Here is a 27,770-nt window from a genome sequence, read left to right as displayed (position 1 = left end):
TTGCCTCAAACCATTTGAGTTGACTTAAAGAGTCAGGTTTTACAGTGTAGTAATTGTCGTGTACATCTAATGTCATGGTAAAACGTTTTTTTTTTTTAAACAATCCCCAAAGAGTGTTTTAAAATTCTGCTGGGATCTAAACCTCCCTACGTTTTATAAACATTTTTGTTTGGGAGTGAAGACAAGACAGACTGGGTTAGGTGATTAGTGATCCACTGGAGTGGTAATGAATCTGGATGTTGAACTAGAACATAAAGAATGTCAGAAAAAAAGTTTTTATTAATTTTGCATGGGAAGTAAAACGAGTATAACTTTTCCACAAGTGTATTTCATGAAAGCATCCACATAAATACCATAAATAAAACAAATGAATGAAATCAAATAAATAAATATTTGTATTAGTACACAAGTCCTTTCCTCAGGTGGTGTCCTGCACCATCTGATTGGGATGAGAGTTAGGACATAAATAATTAACTAACTCGTATTTTACCAGAGAACATGATATAAAAGTCATTTGAAAAGTTTACAAATACTCAAATTTGGTCAGTTGAAGTGGTTTTGTATAAAGGCACAACAGCAAGCCATTTCAAAAGATTGAGACACATTCTGACTTTGATGCTTTAAAATGTGAGTTAAAAGACATCAAAAGCAGCAAACTCAGAGAGAAAAGTAAAGGGACATAAATCAACACCTCATCGCCTCACCATGCTTCAAATACTGTTTTTACAATTCCAACTGTAACTGGTTACAATTTGGACCTGTGCTATTTTTACCAGACCAGCTTTAGTCTGATCATAACCTCAGCCAACAGCTCCTGACATACGGGGACTGCCCGGGATTCTGGCATGGATTATGTCCCATGGGTCAACATCAGAGGGCGAGAGCAGAGCTTCTCTGGAGGTGTTACGATCCTCAAAAGGCTCCAGCTCCTGCTCAGCATCCTCTTCCTGCACTGCGTGAGAGTCTGACTCCTCCTCAATGCCGAATACTTTGAGGGGATCGGAGGGGTCAACCTGGCGATTCTTCCTCTCTCTGTGTTTAAGGCGCTCCAGTGGAACTGTGTTCTTCTCCGACAGGAAAAGCGAAGAGCGAGGAAGGTTTTGACTTGCCGTGTACCTGTGCTTCACTCCATCCAGGTTTAACAGGATGCCGGTCTTTGTGGAATAGTAAACGTCACAATGGTTTTCCAAAAGCTTGTGGTGGAAAAGACAGTCATCTCTGTTGCAAGCCATCTGAGAAAGAGTGAGTGAGGGAGCAGAAACAGATGGGAGAGGGAAAAACAGGGCGAGAGAGAGAAAAGAGAGTATAGAGTAAGAGAAAGAAGAGAAAAAGAGGCAAGATCAATAAATAGAATGAAGAGAGTGGGAAAGAGAAGAGTGCAAAGAAATGGAGAAATGGAAGAGAGGGAGAGCAAAAGAGGGAAAAGAAAGAGAGTGAGAAGTGAAAGAAAAGAAATGAGTGAAAGAAAAAGAGAGAAGGAAATAGTATGTATATATATATATATATATATAGAGAGAGAGAGAGAGAGAGAGAGGGAGGAAAAATAGAAAGAGAATAGGGAGAGAGAATTGAGTGAAAGACGAGGGGAGGAAGAGGAGAAGGAGCCAGATTAGAGAGAAAGAGAGTTTACTGTTTTCCAATAATCTAAACTCAGCAAATTCATAGAAATTTCAAATTAGAATTTGCAGAAACATGTCCTGTGTAAGCGTGTTCTCCATCTAACAGGTAGAATTTTGAACACCCAAAGACATCTATGAGTGCTTAAAAGACTCTTTGCATTGTGGTATATGGTTCTTTAAGGTTTCTTTAAGGTTCTTTAAAACTTTTTAAAAATGGTTCAATACATTGTTAGAAATAAAGGTACAGTGCAGGTACATTTTCCATTTATCAAGGTACAAACAATGCAAATGTACCATCAAAGGGTACAACAGTGGTTTAAAGGTCCAACTGTGAACCTTATGTAAGTTTCTCCCAGTGGAAAAGTATATTTACACACATTTTCATAACAATAAAATAAAAAGTCAGGAGACGAGACGGGGTGCGTGGAGTCAATACAACTTAAGAAATATAATTTCAATGGATTATGGTACAGTTATGCTCGCTGACCAAAAGTACTGAGATATACCTTTGAGGGTGCCAATGCTTCAATGCTTCATAGATAAAGTCATAGAAATTTGTTTTGAGACACGAAAGTTCTCACCGAAGTGAAGAGATTCCCCTCAGCGTCCATGCACAGGAATCGACTACTTTTCACGCCAAATATCGCCACACGGTCTCTGCTCTCGGCTTTCAGCAGAATCACACCTGTTGAAACGATGCAAAGAAAACTGGAGTAAGTGCAGCAAACGGCTGACAAAGCAAGTTCTCCAAATTCTCAGTGCAAAAATAAAAATATGGATGTAAATATGGATCGGTGGGAACAGTATTCGGTATGGAGTCATTAAAGTCCGTACTCACTATATGAGCCCCGATGAGCCGTTTTGCGCACGTGCCCATTCAGACTTATTTCAAGGTAGAAGTTGCTGAGATCTGTGCTGGTCTGCAGGTGAATGAATCTCCTCGGGTTGCCCCAGTTGGAGCTCTGCAGGGGAGACGCGTTGGGGGCAGCAGCCGCGGGTCCGCATCCCTGCAGCGCTGTAAGCCACAGAGCGAAGAGCGAGCGCAGGTTGAGGTGCGGAGCAGGTGGACGCATGATCACAGACTGCGCGGCGGGAACTGTCAACTCCGTGCAGCAGAGAAAGAGGCAGGAGCTGAAGACGCTCTGATTCGTAAAACGTGAAGTCCGGCTATTTAAATACACCCCGCGCCACAGCTTGCTGACAGTCTTTACGCAACACCCGCCCCCATAAGAGAGATGCTGCGAGGGAACGGAAGAGCGGAGGGGCGGCTCTCTCCGCGCACCTTGGTCTGTTTATAGTGAACTTAATTGGCCGGAACGAGCCAAACCATAATTGCGTTGAGCAGCAGCCCACCAAACACAAATATGACTCTTATTGTGCCCACACGCCACAACTTTCCCTTCGAGAGTTTTGTAACAGACATTTTCACTGAATTTTGTTTTCAGCACTACACAGTGAAAAAGACTACGCCGAAACATCGCGGAAAACATAAAAAAAGAACGTGCTAAAACAGAAATTAACTTAAAAGAGAAATATTTTCTAATCATCTCTGATTGGAAAGCAGAAAGTTGAACGTATTGCTGGATCATGACTGTGGTCAGAGCTCTGAGCAGCACTGCGCTTTATCGCTTAAGGTTGACCAGCAGAGGGAGCTTGTGCAGTGCAGCAGTTTTACTTCCATGAAGTTTTCTATCCGCGACGTCATTGGCATCGTATAGTACTATGCACATCTGTCAGAATACATTGTGTAAAAAACGTTAATGCGTTGACCAGCATACCTTATGAGTCGGTCAACACCAGTATAGATACGGAAGAATAGTTAGCTTACAGTGAGTTGTTTAGGATAACTATTAATGTCTTAAACCATATCAGTTCACTTCAGTGGTCCCATTGTTAATAGAAAATGTTCTACATAGTACAAAAAAGTTACTTGACTCTAAAGACCCATATACAGGTTTTCCATGACCAAAAAGAATTATTTGCCCATGCAAACAACATTTAAAAATTAAAAGCATTCTTTGAGTCATCATGGGTCATGTTGTGAGCACCACCATTGTCTTTGAAGAACCCTCTTTTTAGGGGTGTAAGCTTGTACAAGGTAATTAATTATTTGGGACAAAACCCTTTTTCTATTAAAAACATTGAATTCAAAATTAACAGACAAGAGATTTAGAAAACTGTCATGACTCAGACTTGTTAGTAATCTGTAGTAAGTGTGATTAAAGGAACTTGTACATAGCAGTAGTACTTGTAGTAGTATTATTTTTTTATTTTAACTTTGTATGTTTGTGATTTTTTGTGAGAGTGAGTATTCACTTTCTTTTTTGTTAATTATCTTAATAGCATCTTAATCATTTGATCACTACGAGCGACTGAGAGCATGTCACTGCGGCAACGTTTTTTGTGCTATCAGCTTCTAAATTGACAAAAAGCGGTAAGTACCCAAAATATCATGGCTTCTGCTGGTTGTTTCGTCTGCGCAGAGTGTGGCATGTTTAGTCCAATGCACTTTTCCGCCTCTAGCGATAGCGATGGTGGCTGTGTTAGTGCTAAGTGCCAGCTAGTTAGCTGTTTGGCAGAGAAAGTGGACCAGCTTGAGGTGCGCATCCGGGGGTTATTAAAGGATAGGCAGCCGGATGGAGCGTTAGCAGCTCCGGGTGCCCTAGGGAGAGTTAGCACGCCCTCGACTCTGGCGTTAGAGCCCTCACAGCGGGGCTCTCTAGCCGGAAAGCTAAGGCTAATGCTAACGCTGAGGCCAAAGCTAGCCCCCCGGAACATCATGCTCCTCCGATTCGCGTGTCAAACAGGTTTGCCCCGCTCAGTGAAGCACCCACTGTGAAGCCTGTTAAAAGTACTCTGGTCATAGGAGACTCGAGGCTAGTCATTCTTCACACAGGGGCCAATGATATCCGTCTGCGGCAGTCTGAGGTAAGTAAGGCGGTGCAGCACTGAAGCCAACAGCAGGCTTACGGCATTAAACTGCTGGATGTCCAAGTGGTGTTCCGAAAATCAAGTGGGCTTTATAGACAATTGGTTGCGTTTTGAGGGCAAGCCTGGTCTTATAGGTAGGTATGGTGTCCACCCCACGCGGGAGGGTGCTGCCTTACTTTTGTGCAGCATAGCACATAGTCTTTTAGTTAGTCGGCAGAGTAGTGTAAACAGCTGCTGACAGTTCAGAGCCGGGATCAGGCCGCAGACAGACAGGATAAACCGATCCACCTTGAGGCGTTACCCAGGTTCAACTTTATAGAGATTGTGTCTTTGCCCCGAATTAAAACTAAATTTAATCATAGAAAAACTCAATCAGTCCGTTTAAATAACCTAATCAACATATATCCATGTTCTGATGATAGCACTAACACTTTAGATCTAAAATTTGGACTACTTAATATAAGATCACTAAACTCTAAAGCAGTCGTCGTAAATGAAATTATAAGCGATCATAAATTTGACTTTTTTTGTCTTACTGAAACGTGGATTAGACCAGATGAATATTTAGCTTTAAATGAAGCCATGCCTGTAGGCTATAATTATACACATAGGCCAAGAATATCAGGCAAGGGAGGTAGAGTCTGTATAATATACCAAAATACTCTTGATATCAGTCAGAAACAATGCAACACTTTTACTTCCTTTGAGGTCTTTTCTATTCACATTACAAAAAAGAAGGCATTTTCATTATTTAACATTTACAGGCCGCCAGGGCCATACTCTGAATTTATAAAAGAGTATAGTAACTTCGCTGCAAACCTGGCTGTGTGCAACGATAAAGTACTAATTGTAGGAGATTTTAATATTCACTTTGAGAACGTAGATGACCCACTAAAAAAGGCATTTACCTCAATCCTAGACTCTGTTGGTTTTACCCAAAATGTAACAGGGCCTACACACTACTGTAGTCATATGTTAGATTTAGTTTTGACACTAGGTCTTAACATAGACAAGCTTAATATCCTACCGCAAACCACAGCAATCTCCGACGATTACCTAATTTCATATAGGCTACGATTTAGCCATAATATATATATACGTCCCCTCGTTATTCAACAAAGCGCTCAATGAAACCTTCTACCGCCCTACGATTTATAGAAAATTTCCTAGACCTATCAACCCCAGTCTCCACTCCATCAGACCCAATGGAACTAGATTTACTAATCGATTATTTAGAAAATACCTTACAATCCACTTTACAAAATGTGGCCCCACGTAAAATAAAAAGAATAAGGCAGAAAAAGCTTGCCCCGTGGTACAACGATAAAACCCAGACGTTAAAACAAACAGTTCGAAAATTAGAGCGGAAATGGTGTCAAACCAAGCTGGAAGTGTTCCACTCTGCTTGGAAGGACGGCCTTATAGAGTATAGAAATGCCCTCACTGAAGCTCGCTCAGCATATCTGGCCTTGCTGATCGAGAATAATAAGTATAATCCTAGAATACTGTTTAATGTGATTTCGCAAATCACAAAAAATCAGTCAGGTACTGAACCAGAAATCCCAGCAACTCTCACTAGTGAAGTTTTTATGGACTTCTTCAATGATAACATTGAAAATATTAGACAACAAATTCAACCCACAGTATCAAATCCAGCTTGGCTGTCATCTGACTTGGCTGATATAGAACAAAACACAGCTGTAGAAAAGAGCCTGGAAACATTTTACCCACTCCCACAGCTAGAACTAGAGAAGATTATCTCTTCTGCAAATTGCACAACCTGCATACTTGATGCAATTCCATCAAAATTACTCAAAGAAGTACTGCCAGTTATTATAAACCCTATTTCAACTATAGTAAACTCGTCCCTTAGTCTGGGCCATGTACCCAAAGCCTTTAAACTAGCAGTTATCAAACCCCTGATCAAGAAACCAAATCTTGATTTCACCGTTTTGTCTAATTACAGGCCTGTTTCTAACTTACCTTTTATATCAAAGATCTTAGAAAAAGCTGTGGCCCAACAACTTCATATCTACACAAGAACCATATATATGAAAAAATTCAATCTGGATTCAGGCCACACCACAGCACTGAGACAGCTCTAGTTAAGATAACTAATGATCTTCTTCTTGCCTCTGATCAAGGCTACATATCTCTCTTAGTGCTACTTGACCTTAGCGCGGCTTTCGATACAATAGACCACAATATTCTCTTAGAAAGGTTAGAAAACATGGTTGGAGTCACAGGGACAGCCCTATCATGGTTCAGATCTTACCTATGAGAACATTATCAGTTCGTTAGGGTAAACAATTTATCTTCCAATTATTCAAAAGTGAGATTTGGAATTCCACAAGGCTCTATTTTAGGACCATTATTATTTACACTATACATGTTACCGTTTGGCACAGTTATAAGTAACCATGGCGTAAACTTTCATTGTTATGCAGACAATACTCAACTGTACATATCAGCCAAGCCTGATGACAAATACAGTTTAAGAAAATGGAGAACTGTGTAAAAGACGTGAAATGTTGGATGTCACGTAACTAACAAAACAGAGGTTCTCCTTCTGGGTCCAAAATTAGCAAGAAGTAAATTACCAGATTTAATCTTAAATCTCGCCGACTTTCCAGTTACACCTGGCTCAGCAGCAAAAAATCTTGGCGTTATAATTGATTCAGATTTATCATTTGATAAACACATAGACAGCATCACTAGGACAGCTTTTCTACATCTTTGCAATATTGCCAAGATAAGAAATGCCCTATCCCTGCGTGATGCAGAAACACTAGTACACGCTTTTATTATTTCTAGGCTAGACACTGGTGCTGTCGTCTCCCACTGTTCGCACGCGGTCACTTGTACATTTTTACACTCCTGTTACCCTCCGCTTTTCTGAAATTCTGTAAAGCTGCTTCGTAACAACATCCGTTGTAAAAAGTGCAATACAAATAAATTTGATTTGATTTGATTTGTTCCAAACATCCTGGCGCCTTGACTGTCACTGTGCACACACACACACACACACACACACACATCATCATCATCATCAACTAAACTGCTTATCCTTCTGGGTTGTGAGGAGGTGCTGGAGGTTATCCCAGCTGTCATTAGACAAAAGATAAAGGATACATACTGGACAAGCAATCACAGGGCCATCACAGGGTCAGGCCATCACAGGGCAACAGTTACAACAGCCATTCAAATATCTGATACAGTAATGTTTACTGTAGATGTGGTTATCTTTAGAAAAACATAAACAGATGTCAGTTTAAACAGATGTTTGGGTAAAGAGGTGATTTGCTTGGCTACATTGTAAATGAAGGTTTTTACCTCCGAGTCGAAATAAATATTGATTGATTGACTGATTGCTTGATTGACTGATTGATACTAATTTCAATAAAATACGTCATTAGCACTGCAGCTCTATTTGGAAGGTTTATTGAACTAATGCTTTTTACCCTTCAGTCTCATAGCAAGTCTCAAGTTTCATAGCAACTATTATTTTTATATTAACAGTAGTCCTAAAACCTAAAAGGTTTTTGTTTGGAACAAAACCTCTGGTCACTTTACAGTAGAAGGGAAAACATTCTTAATCCTTAATGGAAATTAATGTGAGAGTTTTTTTGGACCATTTTTTGAACCATTTATTTATTTTAGTCCAACAAAAATGTACATACAAGGTTTTGTCCCCATATTATATTTGATTATTTCTCCCATCAGCTGGTATTGTTGGGCATTGCTACACTCAGTGTGAAGACATAATGAAATTGAAGAAATCATTTCTGAACACTAGAGGATAATAATGAAAAAGACATGTCTTAAAAAATCAAACTTTAATTGTTATCAGGAATATGGTTACACTGCTGTGCACAGCACATACGTACAAAAATAAAAGGAAAACCACTTTATATATATATATATATATATATATATATATATATATATATATATATTTGCTTTCACACATAGCATTGTTGGTTTTCAGAAACAAATGATTTTAGACGTCTGTTTCCTACTGCTTCACAATCTTTGTGAGAAATCATAACTAAGGCAGGAGGTGAGGTATATGTTAACAGTGAGAAGGAGAATGGTGGGCCCAACATGCCCTTCAGTGCCAAGGTTTAAAACTGAGAGAAAAAATGAGGGAGGGAGGGGGTGGGAGGAAAGAAAGAAAGAGAGAGCGTTCTGAATGGTCACACAGGCCCCCAGGTTCCACAGTTTGAAAGTCCAGAGAACATCCAGCATGCCAACATGTAGATACAAACCACAACACTTCCAGTAAAATAGCACTTCTAGTATTGTAGTTTGAAAAACTTATTAATGTCCATTATTAGCTTGTCATCAATGATCCCCTTATCTTCATGTCCTGTACTTTTCTGGGCATCTACAGTCTTGCTGAATTTGGGGAAGCCATGTCTGATACCCGACATCAGATTCATCGCAGTGAAATTGCTGCTAAAATGTTAACTAGAAGGCAGTGGCCCAGTTTACAAAAGAAAGAAGCATCTGAAGTTAATGAATCTTATTTGTATCACTTGCATGAAAAAGCAGGTCCATTAAACAGTTGATAAACTGTTTTCTGGAGAAGGGTTTCTATATAAAGCTAACTAGCAACAAATTCAGCCACACCCTTAAAAAAGGGTGCTGTTCTCACTCTAAAGGACAACATCCCAAATCCTATGACTGACATGACATTCTAATGGCAGGTGTGCCGCAGATTTCTCAGCCTTCTCCATGCTTATGGATTGGATTGGATTGACAAGTGACATGCGCAGACATTCTCGCAAGGCTGACGGGCCACATCTACCAGCAAACCAGCTTTCTTATTCTCTGCCCAATAAACATTTTTACAGCTGTTGCTATAAATCTGCTTGACGTACACATCAATGATTTGGATTGCTCAGGTTCTCTGGCGTTCATGCACTTTGTTCCATTCATCACTGACTAAGATAGCTATGGCTCCTGTGTAAATCTGTCATTCTCTCAGGTTCTCTAAATCCACAGAAAAGACGTTGTCATATAAGGAGTTACTAAGAACGTCAATAAGGTATAATAATATGTTTTCTTATGCAAGATAAAGACTTAACATGCAACTTGACAAGGTTTTGTCAAGTTTTTGTGACTTTATATTTACAGTGTACTGTAATACAGCATAGATGTTATGGTCATGTGGAAGTGTTAATGGTGAAGTGATGGCAAGCTATGCAATTGGCCTTGTCTAGTATGAAGGTATGATTCATACCAAGTGACATTCTTTAGGATTTCAAGCATTCCCTTCTATTTTCTCCCTTTGGTAGGGTGTATTGCCTCTCTTTCCACATGTCATTATTAAGTGATTCCTACAAGTGATGGTAAAATGCTCTTACGCTTGACACTCTGGCCAAAATTGAAAATGTAACCATTGCTACATCTGTTGTAAAAGTCCCAGCTTGCTTTCTACAGTGGTACCACAGGAATCTCTACACTGAGATTTTACAGTTTAAAATCTGGGAAAATCCCCTTTTGATGATGTGTCTTGAAGGTGGAAGAAACCATTGGACAACTGCAATGGCTTAGGAGCAGACATTTGGGTGTTCCAATATCACATCCATATTTACTACCCTTTATGTCAGAGGCTGCACTATTTCTTTCTTTCTGTGGGACATTCCAAGTGGTTGGGATGTATTTGTGCAATGCATGCTGGGTATTTTAATTAGAGAACATCAGCAGACCAAAAACATAAATAAGACACAAAATGGAGAATTTTTGAGGCTGAGGGATACAGTACTGTGCTACATAATATTATCACGTGACAACATGGCAAACATTTAAGTTAAATATAAGTTAAAATAAATGAATTTCTTAAATGGTAAAGTGGGTGTGCTAACTGATATTGACAGCTGGTTTTCTGGACTCAGATTAACCATAGACATATACTAAAAAGTATGTTCAGTGGAAAATCCCCTGTGCTTTTTCACAGAATGAGAAAAGGCAAGGGGTTACAGAAATTCAGAAAGTACAGCATCAAGGCTATGGGCCTCCTTTTGTTGGACAGAAGGTGCAATGGGCCATAGGACAAACAAATGCAGGCAAGAAACTTGAATACTGACAAGACTGCAATCAGCTACAAGTTAAAATGAAGGGATTGGGAGTCAAGGGCACAGATAACCCATGAGCAGGTAATCTACAGCATGCCACACAGGCATTTTATCATCCGTGCTTGCACCTGCAAAATAATGGTGTCCTCACACTCAGCCCAGCTTAATAGCTTCGGTCAAAGTCAGCAACTCAGACTTAAGTCGAATGTTGACTGACTCACGTCTTGACCCATGACTACCTCTTAACTCAATTCTGATTTAAGACTAAAGCTTTGTGAAGATGCAAACTAAAAAAAAAAAAAAAAAAAAATTGAAAGCACCAACATGTGGCAAATGAATACAAAACTTCAGCTGCCACATATGATATGATGATATGTGTAACTTTGCCTGTCAGGGTTTCTACGATCATGTGCAGTCATTACTCCAATGCTAATATTCTGTAGCTCACAGCAGTGTCAGGTTTGACATGGCTTTAAATAATGAATCTTTCATTACAGAAAAATGTTAGAAAGTGTACTAGCTAGCACAATAGCTAATTTACCTAAAGTTGTCAACTAATCTGGCAAAAACCTAAACCAAAACTGTTTTAAGTTGTTTTGCCTCTTTTTTTTAAATACTACTTTCATTGCATGTTGCACTTCAGTTGTGACCCTCAGACTGAAGATTTTTCTTATTATTTTTTTGAGTTAGTATTTTTGTTGAACTTGACATGTGCTTAGTTGGCATTTAAATTTGCACAGTGCATGCCTGCCACAAATAACAAGACTAAACTAAATTCTTTTCTAAAGACTTGACACTCAATACGCATTCACACCCAAGTGACTTGAGATTCAACTCAGGATTCACAGGAAGCAACATGTGAACATCCCTGACTTTAGTACAAGTCACCACTCAGACAAATGCAGATGAGTCTACATTAATGATGGGAAAAGAAGGGAAACTCATGTGCACAGAGTCAGGGTTTTAGGGCTTAGCCCTGACCGTGAACTAAAAATGGGTCGGACAGGACACCCCTCTGTTACTGCTGGAATCTCAAGGTCTCTGTCCACAGCAGCACTTTACAGGAATAACAGGGCAGGAGGCTGATACAGACAGCCGAGCCTATGCTCAGGTATTTGGGAACACATTGTCTCCCAAACCCTCCAGGCAGGAGCCGCATACTTGCAGTAGAATGAGCAAACAATCTGGCTGAAGTGCCTCATAAGTCTCCCTCTAGGTCAAAATAGCATTCCCCTGAAAGAAAGAAAGATATTTCTCTAAGGTTGGGCAGGGAAAGTGTGTGGCCTTGAGCTTCAAGCAGATGAGGGCCCGTGTACCAAATCCGAAGAAAACCCCACAACCGTCTTTCCATTTGAATGCTACGCCGGCAAACCCTGTAATTTTATTTGCCAGCAGCAGTGGCCTCTAGACAGTTCCCTGTGCCACTGCAGTGCTGCTGCAGCAGAATGGCTTAGTCTTGAAGCAAGAACACTGCCCATCTTGCACTTACTCCTGCTTCCCTGGTGAGCTCTGCCACAAACCACACCCCACGACACACGTTCACTCACACCCACACCCCACAAACATGAATAAATAAATATGTCCTGCACATCCCAGTCCCTCCCTAAATAGCAGACACCAGCATTGATGGCCTCTTTGTGCAATCTTAAATACGTTTAGTTTTGCGATTATCAGCAAACAGTGAAGCTCTTCACTCCCAGCATTTTTCAGCAAGTTGTCATTATGTACAGCATTTTCATTGGTTTAGTAGAGTCCCACATATATACTATGCAAAAAGCTTATTTTACTATGTCAAGTGCTCCATCTCTTCAGCCATACCAGAAACAAGCATTTACCAGCAGTGTTTCAATTCATAAACATAATTATATTTAGTAAGCAACTGTGTACGTTTCCCTGTACATATCTATATGTGTATATATATATATATATATATATATATATATATATATATATATATATATATATATTTTTTTTTTATGTGTCTTAAAAAACTTTTCTTTAGTTGCAAAAACATTTGAAACTAGAGGGCACAAGTAGAAGTTACACCAGGCCTGAAGCAACTCTTGGGCAAGCTCAGCCGGAAAAGATTGTGTTTCACCGTATTTTTTTAACCTACTTTAGAGATGCTAAGAGAAGACAGTAAACTGCAGAGAAAATTGGACTTGCCTTTAGCTTTACCAATATCATTGCTAGTGCTCTGCTCAGACCAAGACCGTGATTGGCCAGAATGTTCTCTAATCAAAGAAAATAAAAAAATCAAGTCGAGATACCCCAGCCGTCAACCAACACCCCCACCCCCCACCACCCTTGGGCGGCCCTTGTGGGAGAGTCCCTCCAGGGCCCTGGCTAACATATCAGCCCTATTTCTGACTCCCCGGGGCGTTCGGAGAATGCATGTTAAAGGGGTAGCGTGGAGGAATGCCAAGGCACCTCAGTCCATCATGCAGCAAAAAGGGATCCGCGTTGCTTTAAGTGCTCTCATGTTTCTATGGCAAGAAAACTAGAGAAAAAAAAAAATAAACAAAACAAAATAAAAATAGAAACTTATGACAAAAAAAAGAAAACAAGCTTATGTTGGCTCAGAAAAAAAAAAAAGAAGAAGAAAAATATTTAAGGATAAACACGCATTCTCTGTGTAGCTCCGTGCATCCCTTTTACCCATACAGGGGGCTCTGAGGTAATAAAAAATATCACTTCGCTGTATAAAGGAGAGGACATCTGCCATCCATTCCAGTGTTTCCCCGTCCCGGTAAGCACCCGAGTAAGGTGAGGAGACTGGCAATGCCTCCAATTCCAGGAGCGATAATATAAAAAAGAAGAAGCAGCAAAAATGGCAAATATATAAGTTTAACCAAAAAAAGTTTTGCTATCCAAATATACATATATAAAGACAGAATAAATACTATTGTAGTGATATTCTTGTAGTTTCTTTAGTTTCTGTGGGTACACATTTATGTTTTCAAATTTCCCATGTGAGAGAACATCCAGATGTGCAAAATGAGAGAGCGCTACTGCTAGTCTTGCTCATATTCGGGGGAGGAAGTGAGTGACCGTCATGGAGGTGCTGGCTTTGTTGCCTCTCTTCACTCTGCCATGTTTGCTGAGAGCAATGTAGAATCCTTTGTAAACGGAAGACTCATAGGCATTATAGTTATTTGGCAACAATGTCTCCTTGAACTTGCACTCAGATTTAAAGGTACGCTGAAAAGAGAGAAAACTGACATCAGAAACATAGACATGTGATGCAAAATACAGCTGGAGATAAAGGCATGCTAGCAAAGCAGTTACATACAAGTTTAAACATTCAATGGCACTTTATTTGAATCCACTGCTGGGATTATTGGAAAGATTGTGTGAATCCACTCCTTTACATTCCCCTTCCATAGGCATTGCTAATAATAATACTCTAGAAAAGCATTTTTTAATAATAATACTTTTAAAACAGCAGATTATTTAGTTTGCATGGCCATCTTTTCCTGTGACTTTCAAAAAGCCAAGTTAGAATTAGAAGATTCACTTTAGACAGGAAGCTTCAACGCCTTAGCCGTTCAGAGATGCCCTAATGATTTCTATGAAGTAAAAAATTCTGTAATTTTAGATAATTTTTATTTAATAGAAGCATACTTCTTGCATTTAAAATAATCCAATCAGGATTGCCTTCTCTGCGGAATCTAGGTTGATATAGCCCAGTGAGTTTTTTTAACTGCTAACATACTTAAGAAGTGATACTGGAATCAGCCAACAATGTTTTGGTTTCCAATGGGTGGGACCCATTTTATGAGAAAAAGTGTCACTATAGGCTTTCTGGATGTCCTAAATATGTTACTGTCTGTGAATATAAGTAGTAGTTTGACCAGTGCTTTTCAGTCAGATGTTATACAGATGTCTACAGACGTGTAGAAAGGAGTGCCAACTCTGTGCCAGGACTCTTTATTGAAAGAGTCAAATATATGCTAGTATGTCTTACATGCTTCAAATAAAAGATGGAATGCCTTTTACAGGCTTCAAATGTCCATATTTAATCTACAACTGCAAAAAAATGTTTGTGAATTTGTGTTAGTTTAGCACTAGCATATTAGAAAAATCCCATGAGGGTGTGAGTAGAAATTAGCATTATCACAGAGATGTTTATTTCTCTCATTTTTTTTAACAGAAGGCCTAGCTCAAATAGTGGCGGTTTACCAGTTGTTCACGTCATCTGCCTGGAAAATGGAATATCCATAATTGCCTTTTCAGTCCACAACGTACATATATTCCTGAAAATGTGATGATGTCTTTGAAGGAAGTTGCTTGAGGTTTATGCAGTTTCTGGTTACAAGCTGGAGTACGAATTTAAATTTGGATGTGGGACAAAGATTATAGGAGTGGGGCTTGCCTTAACTGATTGACTGTCCAGCCTAGGAGCAGAGATTTCTTTTGTTTTCTGTTGCTCTGAATTGTAGTAGAAACTCACATATACACTCACCGGCCACTTTATTAGGTACAATTCAATTGTTCAATTGCTTGTTAACACAAATAGCTAATCAGCCAATCACAAGGCCGCAACTCAATGCATTTATGCATGTAGAGGTGGTCAAGACAACTTACTGAAGTGCAAACCGAGCATCAGAATGGGGGAAGAACGGTGATTTAAGCGATTTTGAACGTGGCATGGTTGTTGGTGCCAGATGGGCTGGGCTGAGTATTTCAGAAACTGCTGATCTACTGGGATTTTCACGTACAACCATCTCTAGGGTTTACAGAGAACGGGCCAAAAAAGAGAAAATATCCAGTGAGCGGCAGTTGTGTGGACAAAAATACCTTGTTGATGTGAGAGGTCAGAGGAGAATGGGCAGACTGGTTTCAGATGATAGAAAGGCAACAGTAACTCAAATAACCAACCAGAATCTCTGAGGAATGTTTTCAACACCTTGTTGAAAGTATGCCACGAAGAATTGAGGCAGTTCCGAAGGCAAAAGGGGTACAACTTTTTACTAGCAAAAGTGGCCGGTGAGTGTATATTATGTTACCCAGAGATCAAACAGAGATCACTTCAAACCCTAGTAGACCTGTCCTAACTCTGACATGGCATTAGCACAGAGTGATTGCTGATAGCTCATGAACTGCCCATAAACCTTTTCAGCTGCTGGCTTCTTCTTGTCCAAATATTTGACAGCATCCATGCATGGAAGCTGCTGCTCAGTGTGCTGCACACTGTCAACATCTGCATGCAACCCCATCACTTTAAAACTGCAGCACCCCATATATATATATATATATATATATATATATATATATATATATATATATATATATATATATATGCATAAATTATTCACGGTAGTCCAGTTGTGTTGTTTTCTGTTCAGGGTCTTACTAAGCTCTGTTATTATCAGGCAATTAAAACAAGTCACGAATAAGCCACTGTTGATCTTGAATAACATCTCCAGTTTCAGTCAGGCACATCAGTGGCTTTGACTTTAAAGGATGCAAGCTGGAATGGGAGCACAGTTGCGCACACCTACCGTTCCGTACAGCCTTCCCCTGCTGTTCATTGCGACAAAGAGCTCGCTTTTCACGCCGTACAGACTAACCACCCCTCGCTCCACTGTGGAAATCTCTATCAGACCTAATCAAACAGAACACCGTGTTATACAGAATAAACCGGCTCCGGCTGACACTGCATCAATGTGAAAGGAAACAAAGGCATGCAGCGGTGGGTGGAACCTCGTAAGGTGGCGATTCGGAATGCACGGCTTTGTTCAACCCCCTCCCCAAAAATATATTCATATCACAAACGAATATCTCTCTCAAAGTGTACTCGCAGGCGGGCATGGCGAGCCTCTTTTGGGACACAGAAGGGGTCGGTGTAAAAATAAGTTGGCATCTATATCCGTCCATGCATTCATGTCATGCTTTAGCCAGGACTGTTATTTAGCACTAACGAATCCAGGGCTTTTCTTTCTTTCTTACTTTCTTTTTTAATATGTTTGTCTTTGCTTATGACATACATTCTACCCAAATGTATTAAAACGTGAAGAATACTAGGCATAGCAAACCAAAGCGCTCGAGTCGCCGTTACTTGCCACACAGGGGCAGGACCGTGTGTCATTCTACTGCGTTGCATTTTTTTTCTCTGCGTGGAACTCACTGTACTGGTTCTCATTATGTGCACCGTTTATCCGGCCGTCCGGCAGGACCTGGAGGTGAAACCCGATGCCCACGTTGCAGTACAGCTTCCGCACTCTTTTGATGCCCAGCAGATAGTCACTCTCCCAGTTCAGCTCCGCTCTCTCGCCTGAGATCCCCAACACGGAGCGGGAGAACAGGCTCTCCCAGCGCCTCTCCAGCGAAGTCCCGTTAGTCGCGCCCGCCGCCAGCTCCGACGCCGCGAGCCCAACAAGGAAGCCCAGGAGAAGGAGCGCGGTCGGCGGCCAGCGCGCCTCGGCCTCGCGGGCCATACTGACGGGCGACCTTTGCGCAACGGCCGTCCAGTTTACCTTGAGGGCACGTGGTCGCGATGAATGGCCCTAAAAATACCACTCTCCTTGTTTTCCTCCCTTCGGCATGGCGGCACGCGCTTATTTTAGCGAGGCAGAGCGGACTTGGGAGCATGAAACAGGAGCCCGGAATGGGAGAGAGCGCGGCGGAACTAGTGCTGCTGCTGTTGTTGCTGCTGCTGCTGGTGCTGCTTGCGCTGAGAGCGGGGATGAGCATGTTGTGCAGCTCTGCGCCTCTCGCATTAAATGCCGGCCGTGGAGAGTTATTTCGCCCCTCTTCACCGGAGACCTAGTGCGCCGAGCGCCAACATCTCCATCTGTGACATCACTCTGACTTCAGCAGTGACCCGCAGGAGAAAGTAAAGAGGGGGGGGGGGGGGGGGGGGGGGGGGCTTACAAGGGGACAGAGAGACAGAGATAGAGAGAGAGAGAGAGAGAGAGAGAGAGAGAGAGAGAGAGAGAGAGAGAGAGAGAGAGAGAGAGAAAAGTTGCAAGGCAGCAAGTAGATTTAGCCAGCACTTCTCGTGGCCGCTCTGCTGGGAATCGGTGTATAAAACTGCGCTTATGGGACGTTTTTTGGAGCGAGGAGTTGATGCGACGGGGCACTCTGGCAGTAGCGTCCAAATTGGGACGATGGTCATATGCCTAACAGCCCGCTTCCTTATTTAGAAGGAAGGTGTAAAAAAAAAGCCATCCAGTTGTCACCGGAGAGGCACTGACACTCCCCTGCGTGCCTGGCGCAGGAAGTTTACACAGCGGGCCCGAGTCGATTCGGACGGCCCGCGCTTGTCTTTTGCGCAGCGAAACTGGCAGCGCGGCACCCACAGTGGTCCAGAAACCCTGGGTTCGTATTGTAAGGGAGCGCAGACAGGCTTTGCTCAGGCTCGGGGAGAACGAGCGCGTCGCCAGCAATACCCGCGCGTTCCTGCTGTAGCAAACGGAGCGCAAATCACGCAGAGACGCTGCTGCTGGCGCACGAACCGAACGTCAACTACACCACAATATATTGAGATGATGTGCCGTGTTTGGTTGGCAAGCAGTTAACATGCTTCATATAACAAACCACTGAGTCAAGACAGAGGTGGGCAAACGATTGGTATCCGGCTCATAAGAGCCCCCTCCCCGCGCTGTGCACCTTTGTAGTGAGAGAACAACGGTAGCGTGATTACGCAGGGTGACACCAAACGTTAGAAGTAGAGGCAGCGAGGTAGGTTGGTAGTTTTCACACTTGGTGCATGTCCCACACATACCATTCATTAGGATAACCCAAGTAGCAGCAAGCTGAACATCTGAAAAATCGTCACTCTGTGCATGTCAGAAAATATTAGTGCATTCTTAACTAAATTTATGGTATTCATTTGCATAATATGTGCATGGTTGGCACATCGCTGAAGGCTGTATTAGCTTCAAAAGAATGAAGCAATGCATAGAAATAATTAAAGCTTTTACATTTAAACCAAACCATAAATATAGGCAAAGGAAAGGTAATCAAATCCCATCTTTGTCATTTAAACGTTAGGAATGCTTCATTTAGTTTGGAATTGGCTTGGATTGAAGAACAATAAGAACAACACAATAAGCAAAAAAAGTTTACCCCTTTTTTTATTACCTTATATTAAAACATGAAAGTGAAATGTAAACATACCTTTTTCTTAATTGTTTTCTTAATTATTTTTTCTTAATTAATTCTTGTGGAAATTAAATATAAGAAAATAAAAGTAAATGTATATTTTCAAATCATATTTAAAGTATAAGGTTGAGATAACTTATGTGATTGTCTCATAAAGAGACTTTCTGATCATGAAATGGTCCAAATTTTAGAGGTAAGAACAACCTGTTACAAATTTAAAGCAAATTTACTCTGAAGAGTGAAATAGGACAGAATTTTAGTTGTGCACTTTAGTTGCTGTTGTTATTGTGTTTTGTGTATTGTATTTGTGCAACATATGATAAAAATATATGTTTGTGTCAGCAGTCCTATGTTTTGGCAGGCTGACACGTCAACCTCACCCACATCAAGACACAACTCTGTATTTACTATAGCTACCCAGCAGTACTTATCATTGGCTTTCAGTTCATATCAAAATCTATCTGATTGCCAGTTCTGCTAACTAAAATTAATGTTCACTGCTCAAAAAAATAAAGGGAACACTCAAATAACACATCCTAGATCTGAATGAATGAAATATTCTCATTGAATACATTATTCTGTACAAAGTTGAATGTGCTGACAACAAAATCACACAAAAATCATCAATGGAAATCAAATTTATTAACCAATGGAGGCCTGGATTTGAAGTCACACACAAAATTAAAGTGGATAAACACACTACAGGCTGATCCAACTTTGATGTAATGTCCTTAAAACAAGTCAAAATGAAGCTCAGTGTTGTGTCTGGCCTCCACGTGCCTGTATGACCTCCCTACAATGCCTGGGCATGCTCCTGTTGAGGTGGCGGATGGTCTCCTGAGGGATCACCTCCCAGACCTGGACTAAAGCATCCGCCAACTCCTGGACAGTCTGTGGTGCAACGTGACATTGGTGGATGGAGTGAGACTTGATGTCCCAGATGTGCTCAATTGGATTCAGGTCTGGGGAGTCAGGGCGGGCCAGTCCATAGCTTCAATGCCTTCATCTTGCAGGAACTGCTGACACACTCTAGCCACATGAGGTCTAGCATTGTCCTGCATTAGGAGGAACCGCACCAGTCTCACAAGGGGTCTGAGGATCTCATCTCGGTACCTAATGGCAGTCAGGCTACCTCTCGCGAGCACATGGAGGGCTGTGCGGCCCTCCAAAGAAATGCCACCCCACACCATTACTGACCCACTGCCAAACCGGTCATGCTGAAGGATGTTGCAGGCAGCAGATCGCTCTCCACAGCATCTCCAGACTCTGTCACGTCTGTCACATGTGCTCAGTGTGAACTTGCTTTCATCTGTGAAGAGCACAGGGCGCCAGTGGTGAATTTGCCAATCCTGGTGTTCTCTGGCAAATGTCAAGCGTCCTGCACGGTGTTGGGCTGTGAGCACAACCCCCATCTGTGGACGTCCTACCCTCATACCATCCTCATGGAGTCGGTTTGTAACCGTTTGTGCAGACACATGCACATTTGTGGCCACAAATGCTGGAGGTCATTTTGCAGGGCTCTGGCAGTGCTCCTCCTGTTCCTCCTTGCACAAAGTCGGAGATAGCGGTCCTGCTGCTGGGTTGTTGCCCTCCTACGGCCTCCTCTACGTCTCCTGGTGTACTGGCATGTCTCCTGTAGCGCCTCCAGCCTCTGGACACTACGCTGACAGACACAGCAAACCTTCTTGCCACAGCTCGCATTGATGTGCCATCCTGGATGAGCTGCACTACTTGAGCCACTTGTGTGGGTTGTAGAGTCTGTCTCATGCCACCATGAGTGTGAAAGCACCACCAACATTCAAAAGTGACCAAAACATCAGCCAGAAAGCATCGGTACTGAGAAGTAGTCTGTGGTCCCCACCTGCAGAACCACTCCTTTAATGAGTGTGTCTTGCTAATTGTCAATAATTTCCACCTGTTGTCTATTCCATTTGCACAACAGCATGTGAAATTGATAGTCAATCAGTGTTGCTTCCTAAGTGGACAGTTTGATTTCACAGAAGTTTGATTTACTTGGAGTTATATTGTGTTGTTTAAGTGTTCCCTTTATTTTTTTGAGCAGTGTATTTCCAATAGCTCGATTAAAAGCATTTCTATAATTTACTTAGGGACATACTTTTCTGTTTTCACACTGAAAAATAAAAATATAAACCCCACCTTAACATACTGTAAAATTCAGAGCTCTTGATAAAATATGCTGATCAAAACGAAAATTATGTTTTTTACAATTTTATTAGAGTTACTCCTACTGACTCAGGAGTTAACACTATGTTAACCAACCTCATTCATTTCTATAACCCATGGTTAGAACTACAAAAGTACAAAATGTCATTTGTGAGATTGGAGTGGTCGCAGTGAAGTCTAACTGCAGCCTGAAAACAAGACGAGCAGAGATATTAGAATTTCAAAGTGTTTGTGCCTGAAACACTAATGAATTAAAGAGTATATTTGGATCCACAATTAGTGTACCTGTAAAGGTAAAAAGCAGAAAAGCATGAAGGTGTATGTAGATCCATCAGAGAAACTGCTTTGAATGGCAATAGTCTGTCACATTGCTAGCTGGCACAGTTTTAGTTATAGAAATTATGTAAGAGCCCATAGGGGGCTATAACGACAGTCCAATTGGCAGACTAAGCCTTAGATCAATAGTTGAAGAACACCAGAGTGAAACCTCTCAGTAGCAGTGTTATTCTGCTGAGTAATGCGACTGAGGAACTGCCTGGTTTGCAAATTGCTGTTTCACTGTCTGTTTTGTTGTCTCACAAAATGATCAGACAGAAATAGAGCTATCTGCCAAAAATCACTAGAAGTGGGTGTGGCATGAAAAGAATACAGTTAGAGTGGTGATGTATGATGATGTATAGTGAAGTGTGATGATGTACGGTGGTCAATCTATGACATAGTGTCAAATGTTCAGTAAATGCAGATGTATACAATGTACAGTGTACAGGCTAATCCCCTAATCTAAACCTACCACAATGAAAATGAAAGAGCTGAAGACTTAGACACAAAGACAAAAGTCATAGGCAGCAATGAAAATTGTATATAACAATATATCTTGGCATTAAGTGAACCTATACCTGAACTATTTTATTTTATTAAAATAAATAATTGAGCGTTCATTATTAATATCTGTTAGAAGATATTAGATTTACATTCAAGGATGCAGATTTGGTTTCTGACGTCTTGCGTTCTTTCTAGCCATTACTTGGATTTGTTAAATTCCTTTAGCAGGGCAGTTGATTTTAATTTAATGAAGGATTGGTTAGATAAACTACATACTGGATGCTGACTCATATACTTGTATATGACCTTATAGATTATAATATACATATAACCTTGTAGATTGTAAATTGTAAAATATGTCCATTCAATATATGTGGGGAGGGGAGGAGTAAAATGCATGCACATTGATAGAACTAGGTCGGCCAGCAAATATTAAGGCTAGAGGCAAGGCTCAGGAGCCAATCCTATGTGGGACAGTGAGGAAAGCAGTCACCAGGAAGTATTTTGGTGAAATCTTTGAAGGTGCCAGAGAGAGAGGCACTAAATTGTGTTTTTCTCTCTTTATCCACATCTCTCCATGACTCTGTCTAAACATATACACGTTAGGAGGTTTTGATTAAAAAACTAAATAATGAAATTAGTGAAAACATTGCAATTTGGTAAAGCATAGTCATCAGGTGTCATACACATTTCATGTGTTAACTTTCTCTGAAGTAGCTTTTAGAGGCATTAAACCCATGAGACATCTGGTTCCTTCCACAACCATGGTGAACAATTCTGACTTTATAAATTTCTCTAGAACAAAACATTTCACATCAACCCACTCTAAATGATGAGTTAGATACAATTTACATCTGATTTACATGTGGATGGTTTAATGATGCAGAAATTTAGAAAAATCTGTGGAATTCACTTTTAAGCTGTCATCAGACCAGAATGTCCGCATAGCATATTAGTCGTGGTTGTCGAATGCAACTTGAAATCCGAGGGGTGTGAGGAGCAGTGTCATGAATGTTACTTTTGTCTTTGGGCAGCTGTTTCTTTCTGTCCATCTCATACACGTGCACATATTCGCAGTGTAATGCCCCAGGCACAATATAATTCTAAACTGTTAAGAGTGATATGGCCATACCACAAGGCTTTGTGCATCGGAGGAGTGCACCAATGTGAGTAACTGGATCTACTGTGCTTTGAAGCCTTTTCAATTAGGTTTTTATTAACGCACGGTTAGACAGTACAGTTACAACAGCTGGGAAGAGCCAGTAAGAGAGGAGAGAATTTCTCAAGCATGACATAAGTACCTAAATGTCCATTTAACATTTAAAACACAGTCTGAATTCTCCACGGGAGGGCAGCTGAGTATGTATGTCTTTTGAACCTCGCTATGACTTTAATAGAAAAAAACATAATAACAATAATGAATTAAAGGGGAATTCCGTAATTGATGATTCAATGGTTCAGGTTTTTTTTTATGTGACATCGTGCCTCATATATAAACCTACTGACTCTGATTTATTGTGGTGACAGAAACCAGGCGATTTTATATCTACAATTATAGCCATTTTATTTTCTATTAAAAACCATCGGCTACATGTGTCTTCTACAAGAGTGTGTACTCGTGTCTCACAGACTGACTGAGTGACTGGGTGATACGGGTGAAATGAAAGAAATTAAGGAAATTAAGGAAATAAGCAAAAAAATAATTCACTGAAACATGTAATGGGTTTTTGAGCTTGGGTGGTCTTCGACCTAAGTTGGGTATTCACATTGTGTGTTATAAGCTGTGTTGTTAGGTATTTATTCTCTCTCTCAGGTAAGAATAGTCATCAAGTGCTAGCACATGACCATTGAGTGCACCAGAATGTAAAAGGAATTAGTATTTTGATATGTTGATTATTAATTTTAGAAATATGCTTTTGTAAAGAATTTGCCAGTGTACTGTTAGCTAGTTTGAAAGCTATGAGTCTGGTACTACAAGCCAATATAACAGCAGCGAGAGAATGAGTGTTTGCCTGGTCAGAGAGTGTGGGTGCTATGCTGGCCTGTCTCCCATTAAAAACTTGCACTGCGTTATGAAGTGCAAAATGTGACAAGGAACCTGTGCGGTTGTGCAGCTTATAACAGAAGAATTATAACAGCTTATAACAGAAGAATTTCATACATTTTCACTCGGATCATTAAATCAGTTGGTCAGTTCGAATGATTTGCTTGGATCAAGCTGGATTAACTAATGTCTTCATTAAATACTGATTATAAGACAGGTGATGTAACACAATAGTAAACATAGCCTTGTCCTAATGTAAGGTAAAATAGACAAACAACTTAATCAAGTCAAGAGTCAACCATGTTGTACAAAAGTACTGTTTTTAATTTAATACAGGTCTAATACAGATCTATTCACTGTTTTTTATTATCATTGCATGTACTTTGTTGGAATTGAGGTTTATATCTGTACAAAAGGATGAGACAACCAATGTGCTGAAAGAGAAAGGCAGGCTGTGTGTAAAATAAGCAAGATGAATGAAAGGCTAACACAATGGTTTTGAGAACATAGACTATATTCCAGATGATATAACTGAACCACAATTCAACAAGAAATAAAATACCCAAGCTTTTTTTGTTATTTCTGCAGAATGCTAAAGCATACAAAATGTAATGCTTACAAAATAGTACATGGTACTTCACATGGTACTATAATACTATAATAACAATGTCTTAAATCATTAACGCCGCCATAGTCACCACAGACATTGATGGTTGAAAGGATTAAAAATGGATATAAGATTAATTTGTTATCGACTCTGCCATTAGTTGTGATGATAGCAGCCAGTCTTGTGATGCTGCAGTGAGGTTGCTTGGCTTTAGCGTGTGTGGCATATGTTAATGCTGAAGTGTGCTGAGTGTGCCCCAGCTGACAGAAGTGGAGGCAGAAGAGTGGTTTGTGAGGATACTGCTTCTGCCCCCTCCAGAGAGCTGGAGAACTCTACGTACTCAAGAATGACTCAGGCCGAAATCCTGCCAGCTCACAGAGATAGAGGACACAGTTTCCTTTGCTGAGTAAGATCAAAGTGTGCCTCATTCGTCTGTGTTTGTTTTTGTCTTTTTGTTTTCATGTTTTATGAATGTATAATCATAGTTTATCACTCTTGAAGAAGATTTTTACATGAGGCAAGTTATCAGTAGACATATTCACAGCAGCTCTATAATTATTGTCCAGGCGTGAGAATTCATACACACACACACACACACACACACACACATACACACACACACACACACATGTAAACTAAACGACACAGGTGAACACAATGAATGAAGTCAGGGCGGATCTGAATTTGGGTGGAGCAAAAGTTGTTTGTGTGTGTGTGTGTGTGTGTGTGTGTGTGTGTGTGTGTGTGTGTGTGTGTGTGTGTGTGTGTGTGTGTGCCAGATGCCATCAGCTAACAGCAGAAATGATTTTATGAATTTCTACAATAAAAAAATTAAACAATCAGGAAAACAATTCAAAACGCACAGTTAACCTCTACAAACCTGCTGCCCTACAAAGACAATCTAGATCTTGGGAATACCATAACTACTGCTGGAATCGTTACCTTGCTTCAACAAACTGAGCTGGTTAAACAGTGAATCCTCTGTTCTTACAAAAGTAAAATATGGTGTTCCACAAGGCTCTGTTTTAAGACATCTGTTATTCACATTATATATGCTACCACTGTGTACAATTATCAGTAAACACAGCCTCAATGTCCGCTGCTACACTGATGACACACAATATATATTATCAACCAAACCAGAGAAACTTCAACTTAATAAGATTGAACACTGGATGTTGAGTAACTTCGACTCCATTCAGATAAAACAGAGGTTCATTTTCTTCTAATTTAATGCATAAAGTAAATAGTTTCTCAGTTGCATCAGGTACATCTGTAAAATAACCTTGGTGTCAAGATAGATCCTGATCTGTCCTTCAAAGCACATATAACCAACATTACTAGAAAAGCTTTCCTTCACAATATTGCTACATTAAGAAATGCACTGTCTCTACAGTATGCAGAAAAGCTAGTTTGTGCATTTATTACCTCAAGGCTGGATTACTACAATGCCCTGCTGTCTGGAAGTTCCAGCAAAAGCCTTAACAAGCTACAGATAGTCCAGAACAAGAGTCCCCACAAGAACAATGAGTCCCCACAAGAACCAGAAAGTTTGACTGTTTCAGCCCAGTTTTATCAAACCTAGGTTGCCAATTAAATTTTGCAATGATTACAAAAATATTTTACTGACTTATAAAGCTGTAAACAGACCTCAGTACCTGCGTGAACTTCTCTCTTACTATGAGCCATCATGCCTACTTAGATCACAAGGTGCAGGCTTACTATGGGGGGGGGCTTCTCATACAAAGACCCCCAGCTTTGGAATAATTTTTCTGTAAGTGTTTGGGCCTCAGTCTTTAAGCTAAATACCTACTTGTTTAATCAAGTCTTATGGTAAACTGGGAGTGTTGGTGCTGTCATCCTGCTGCTCTTACACGTTCACCCAAGTTTATTGATGGTGGAGTGGAGGGGTGCTGACATCTCAGGGACCCTGTTACATTTCTGGCTCTCTCTCTTAGTTAGGTTGTAATAATTAGTCTCTGCTGTACCCTGTTAACACAGTATACTCTAATCAGTCTCTCTCAACAGAACTAACACTCTGTGTGTTTTCTTTTTCCGAGTTGAACAGCTGCCCATTCTGTGTGGTCTGATTCTGTTGTTTCTTTTGCCTTGAAGGTGTGCCCGATGCTTACCAGCCTTCTGGACCAGTTTGACTACCATTGCTGTACAACACTTTGCAAACTTCACCTGCATGAACTTGATGCTGCTGCACAGACTCAAACTATTTAATCAAAGCCATTGATCATCTACTTCATCTACATTTCCCCTTTGTTAAAACGTCATCTTCTGTTCATTTTGCTTTTGTGTTATTGTTTACTAACCTGTGTCGACCAGAAAAGGATGGGTTCCCCTTTTGAGTTGTGGTTCCTCTCAATGGATTTCTGCCTCTTGCTCTTAGAGAGTTTTTAATTGCTAGTGTTGCTGCTGGTCTGCTCATGGGGGCTCAGACCCCAGAGATTTGTGTGGAGAGACATTTATGGGCATGTATTTTTTATGTTCTTCAACCACTACATTTAGCAAAATAATTTTTTTTAACATTTTGAACTCATCTCCTTGGGTTTTCATGTAGAATAAGTCAAGTCATGTCAAGAGGCTTTTATTATTAGTACACAGTGAAGTGAAATTACGTTCCCCCAAGAACAAGGTGCAAAAAGTCATGATTCAAGGACCTTTTGTCTCTAAAGTTTACTCATAATGGGGCAGTAAACAAAAAAAAAACATCCAGTGAGCAGCAGTTCTGCAGACATAAACACATTGTTGATGAATGAGTTCGACAAAGAATGGCCAGACTGGTTTGAGCTGACAGAACATAACTCAGATAACCACTCTATACAGTTGTGGTGAGCAGAAAAGCATCTCTTAGAATGCACGACATGTCAAACCTTGAGGCGGTTGGGCTACAACCGCAGAAGACCACTCCGGGTTCCACTTTTGTCAGCCAAGAACAGCAAGCCTAGGCTGCAGCGGGTACAGGCTCACCAAACTGAAAAAACTGATTAATCCTAATGAATCCCTGGAGAGGCACAAAAATGGTAGGGTCAGAATTTGGCTCTAACATGAATACATGGACCCAAACTGCCTTGTGTCGACAGTACAGGCTAGGGAAGGTGATTTAGTAGTGTGCAGATCAATCATTGCTTGAATGCCACAGCCTATTTGAGTATTGTTGCAAACCATGTACATCCCTTCATGGCCACAGTTTACCCATCTTCTGATGACTACCTCCAGCATGATGATTTCACAAAGCAAAAGTCTCAAAATGGCTTTATGAACATGACAATGGGCCTCATTTAACAACCATTGTTCAAATTTCTTCTTAAAAACCTTTTATACAATTTTCACAAAGATTCTGACATTAACCACTATTTTCTTAT

General features: G+C 40.6%; 2 protein-coding genes across 3 annotated transcripts; both read right to left on the bottom strand.

Annotated features, from left to right (window-relative positions):
* Window positions 1–350: 350 nt before the first annotated feature.
* On the bottom strand, window positions 351–2,692 carry fgf23 (fibroblast growth factor 23). Its single transcript, XM_017685948.1, has 3 exons — window positions 2,458–2,692; window positions 2,201–2,304; window positions 351–1,232 (listed from the first exon to the last, which is right to left on the bottom strand). Exons 1-3 carry the CDS (start codon window positions 2,690–2,692, stop codon window positions 801–803), a joined length of 771 nt encoding a protein of 256 aa, XP_017541437.1. The 3' UTR covers window positions 351–800.
* A 10,849-nt stretch (window positions 2,693–13,541) lies between these two features.
* LOC108413439 (fibroblast growth factor 6-like) lies at window positions 13,542–17,413 on the bottom strand. Of its 2 annotated transcripts, none has more exons than XM_017685952.2 (3): window positions 16,761–17,413; window positions 16,135–16,238; window positions 13,542–13,831 (listed from the first exon to the last, which is right to left on the bottom strand). In XM_017685952.2, the coding sequence occupies exons 1-3, from the start codon at window positions 17,068–17,070 to the stop codon at window positions 13,655–13,657; spliced, it is 591 nt and encodes a 196-aa protein (XP_017541441.1). In that variant the 5' UTR covers window positions 17,071–17,413; the 3' UTR covers window positions 13,542–13,654. The 2 variants fall into 2 exon arrangements, with proteins under 2 accessions (XP_017541441.1, XP_037397660.1); XM_037541763.1 differs by having other exon boundaries at window positions 16,785–17,413.
* Between the last annotated feature and the right edge of the window lie 10,357 nt (window positions 17,414–27,770).

The sequence above is a fragment of the Pygocentrus nattereri genome, chromosome 1 (genome assembly GCF_015220715.1).
Source record: "Pygocentrus nattereri isolate fPygNat1 chromosome 1, fPygNat1.pri, whole genome shotgun sequence".
Lineage (NCBI taxonomy): Eukaryota > Metazoa > Chordata > Actinopteri > Characiformes > Serrasalmidae > Pygocentrus > Pygocentrus nattereri.
The sequence above is the reverse complement of the archived record's forward strand: the minus strand, read 5'-3'. Positions and strand labels throughout refer to the sequence as shown.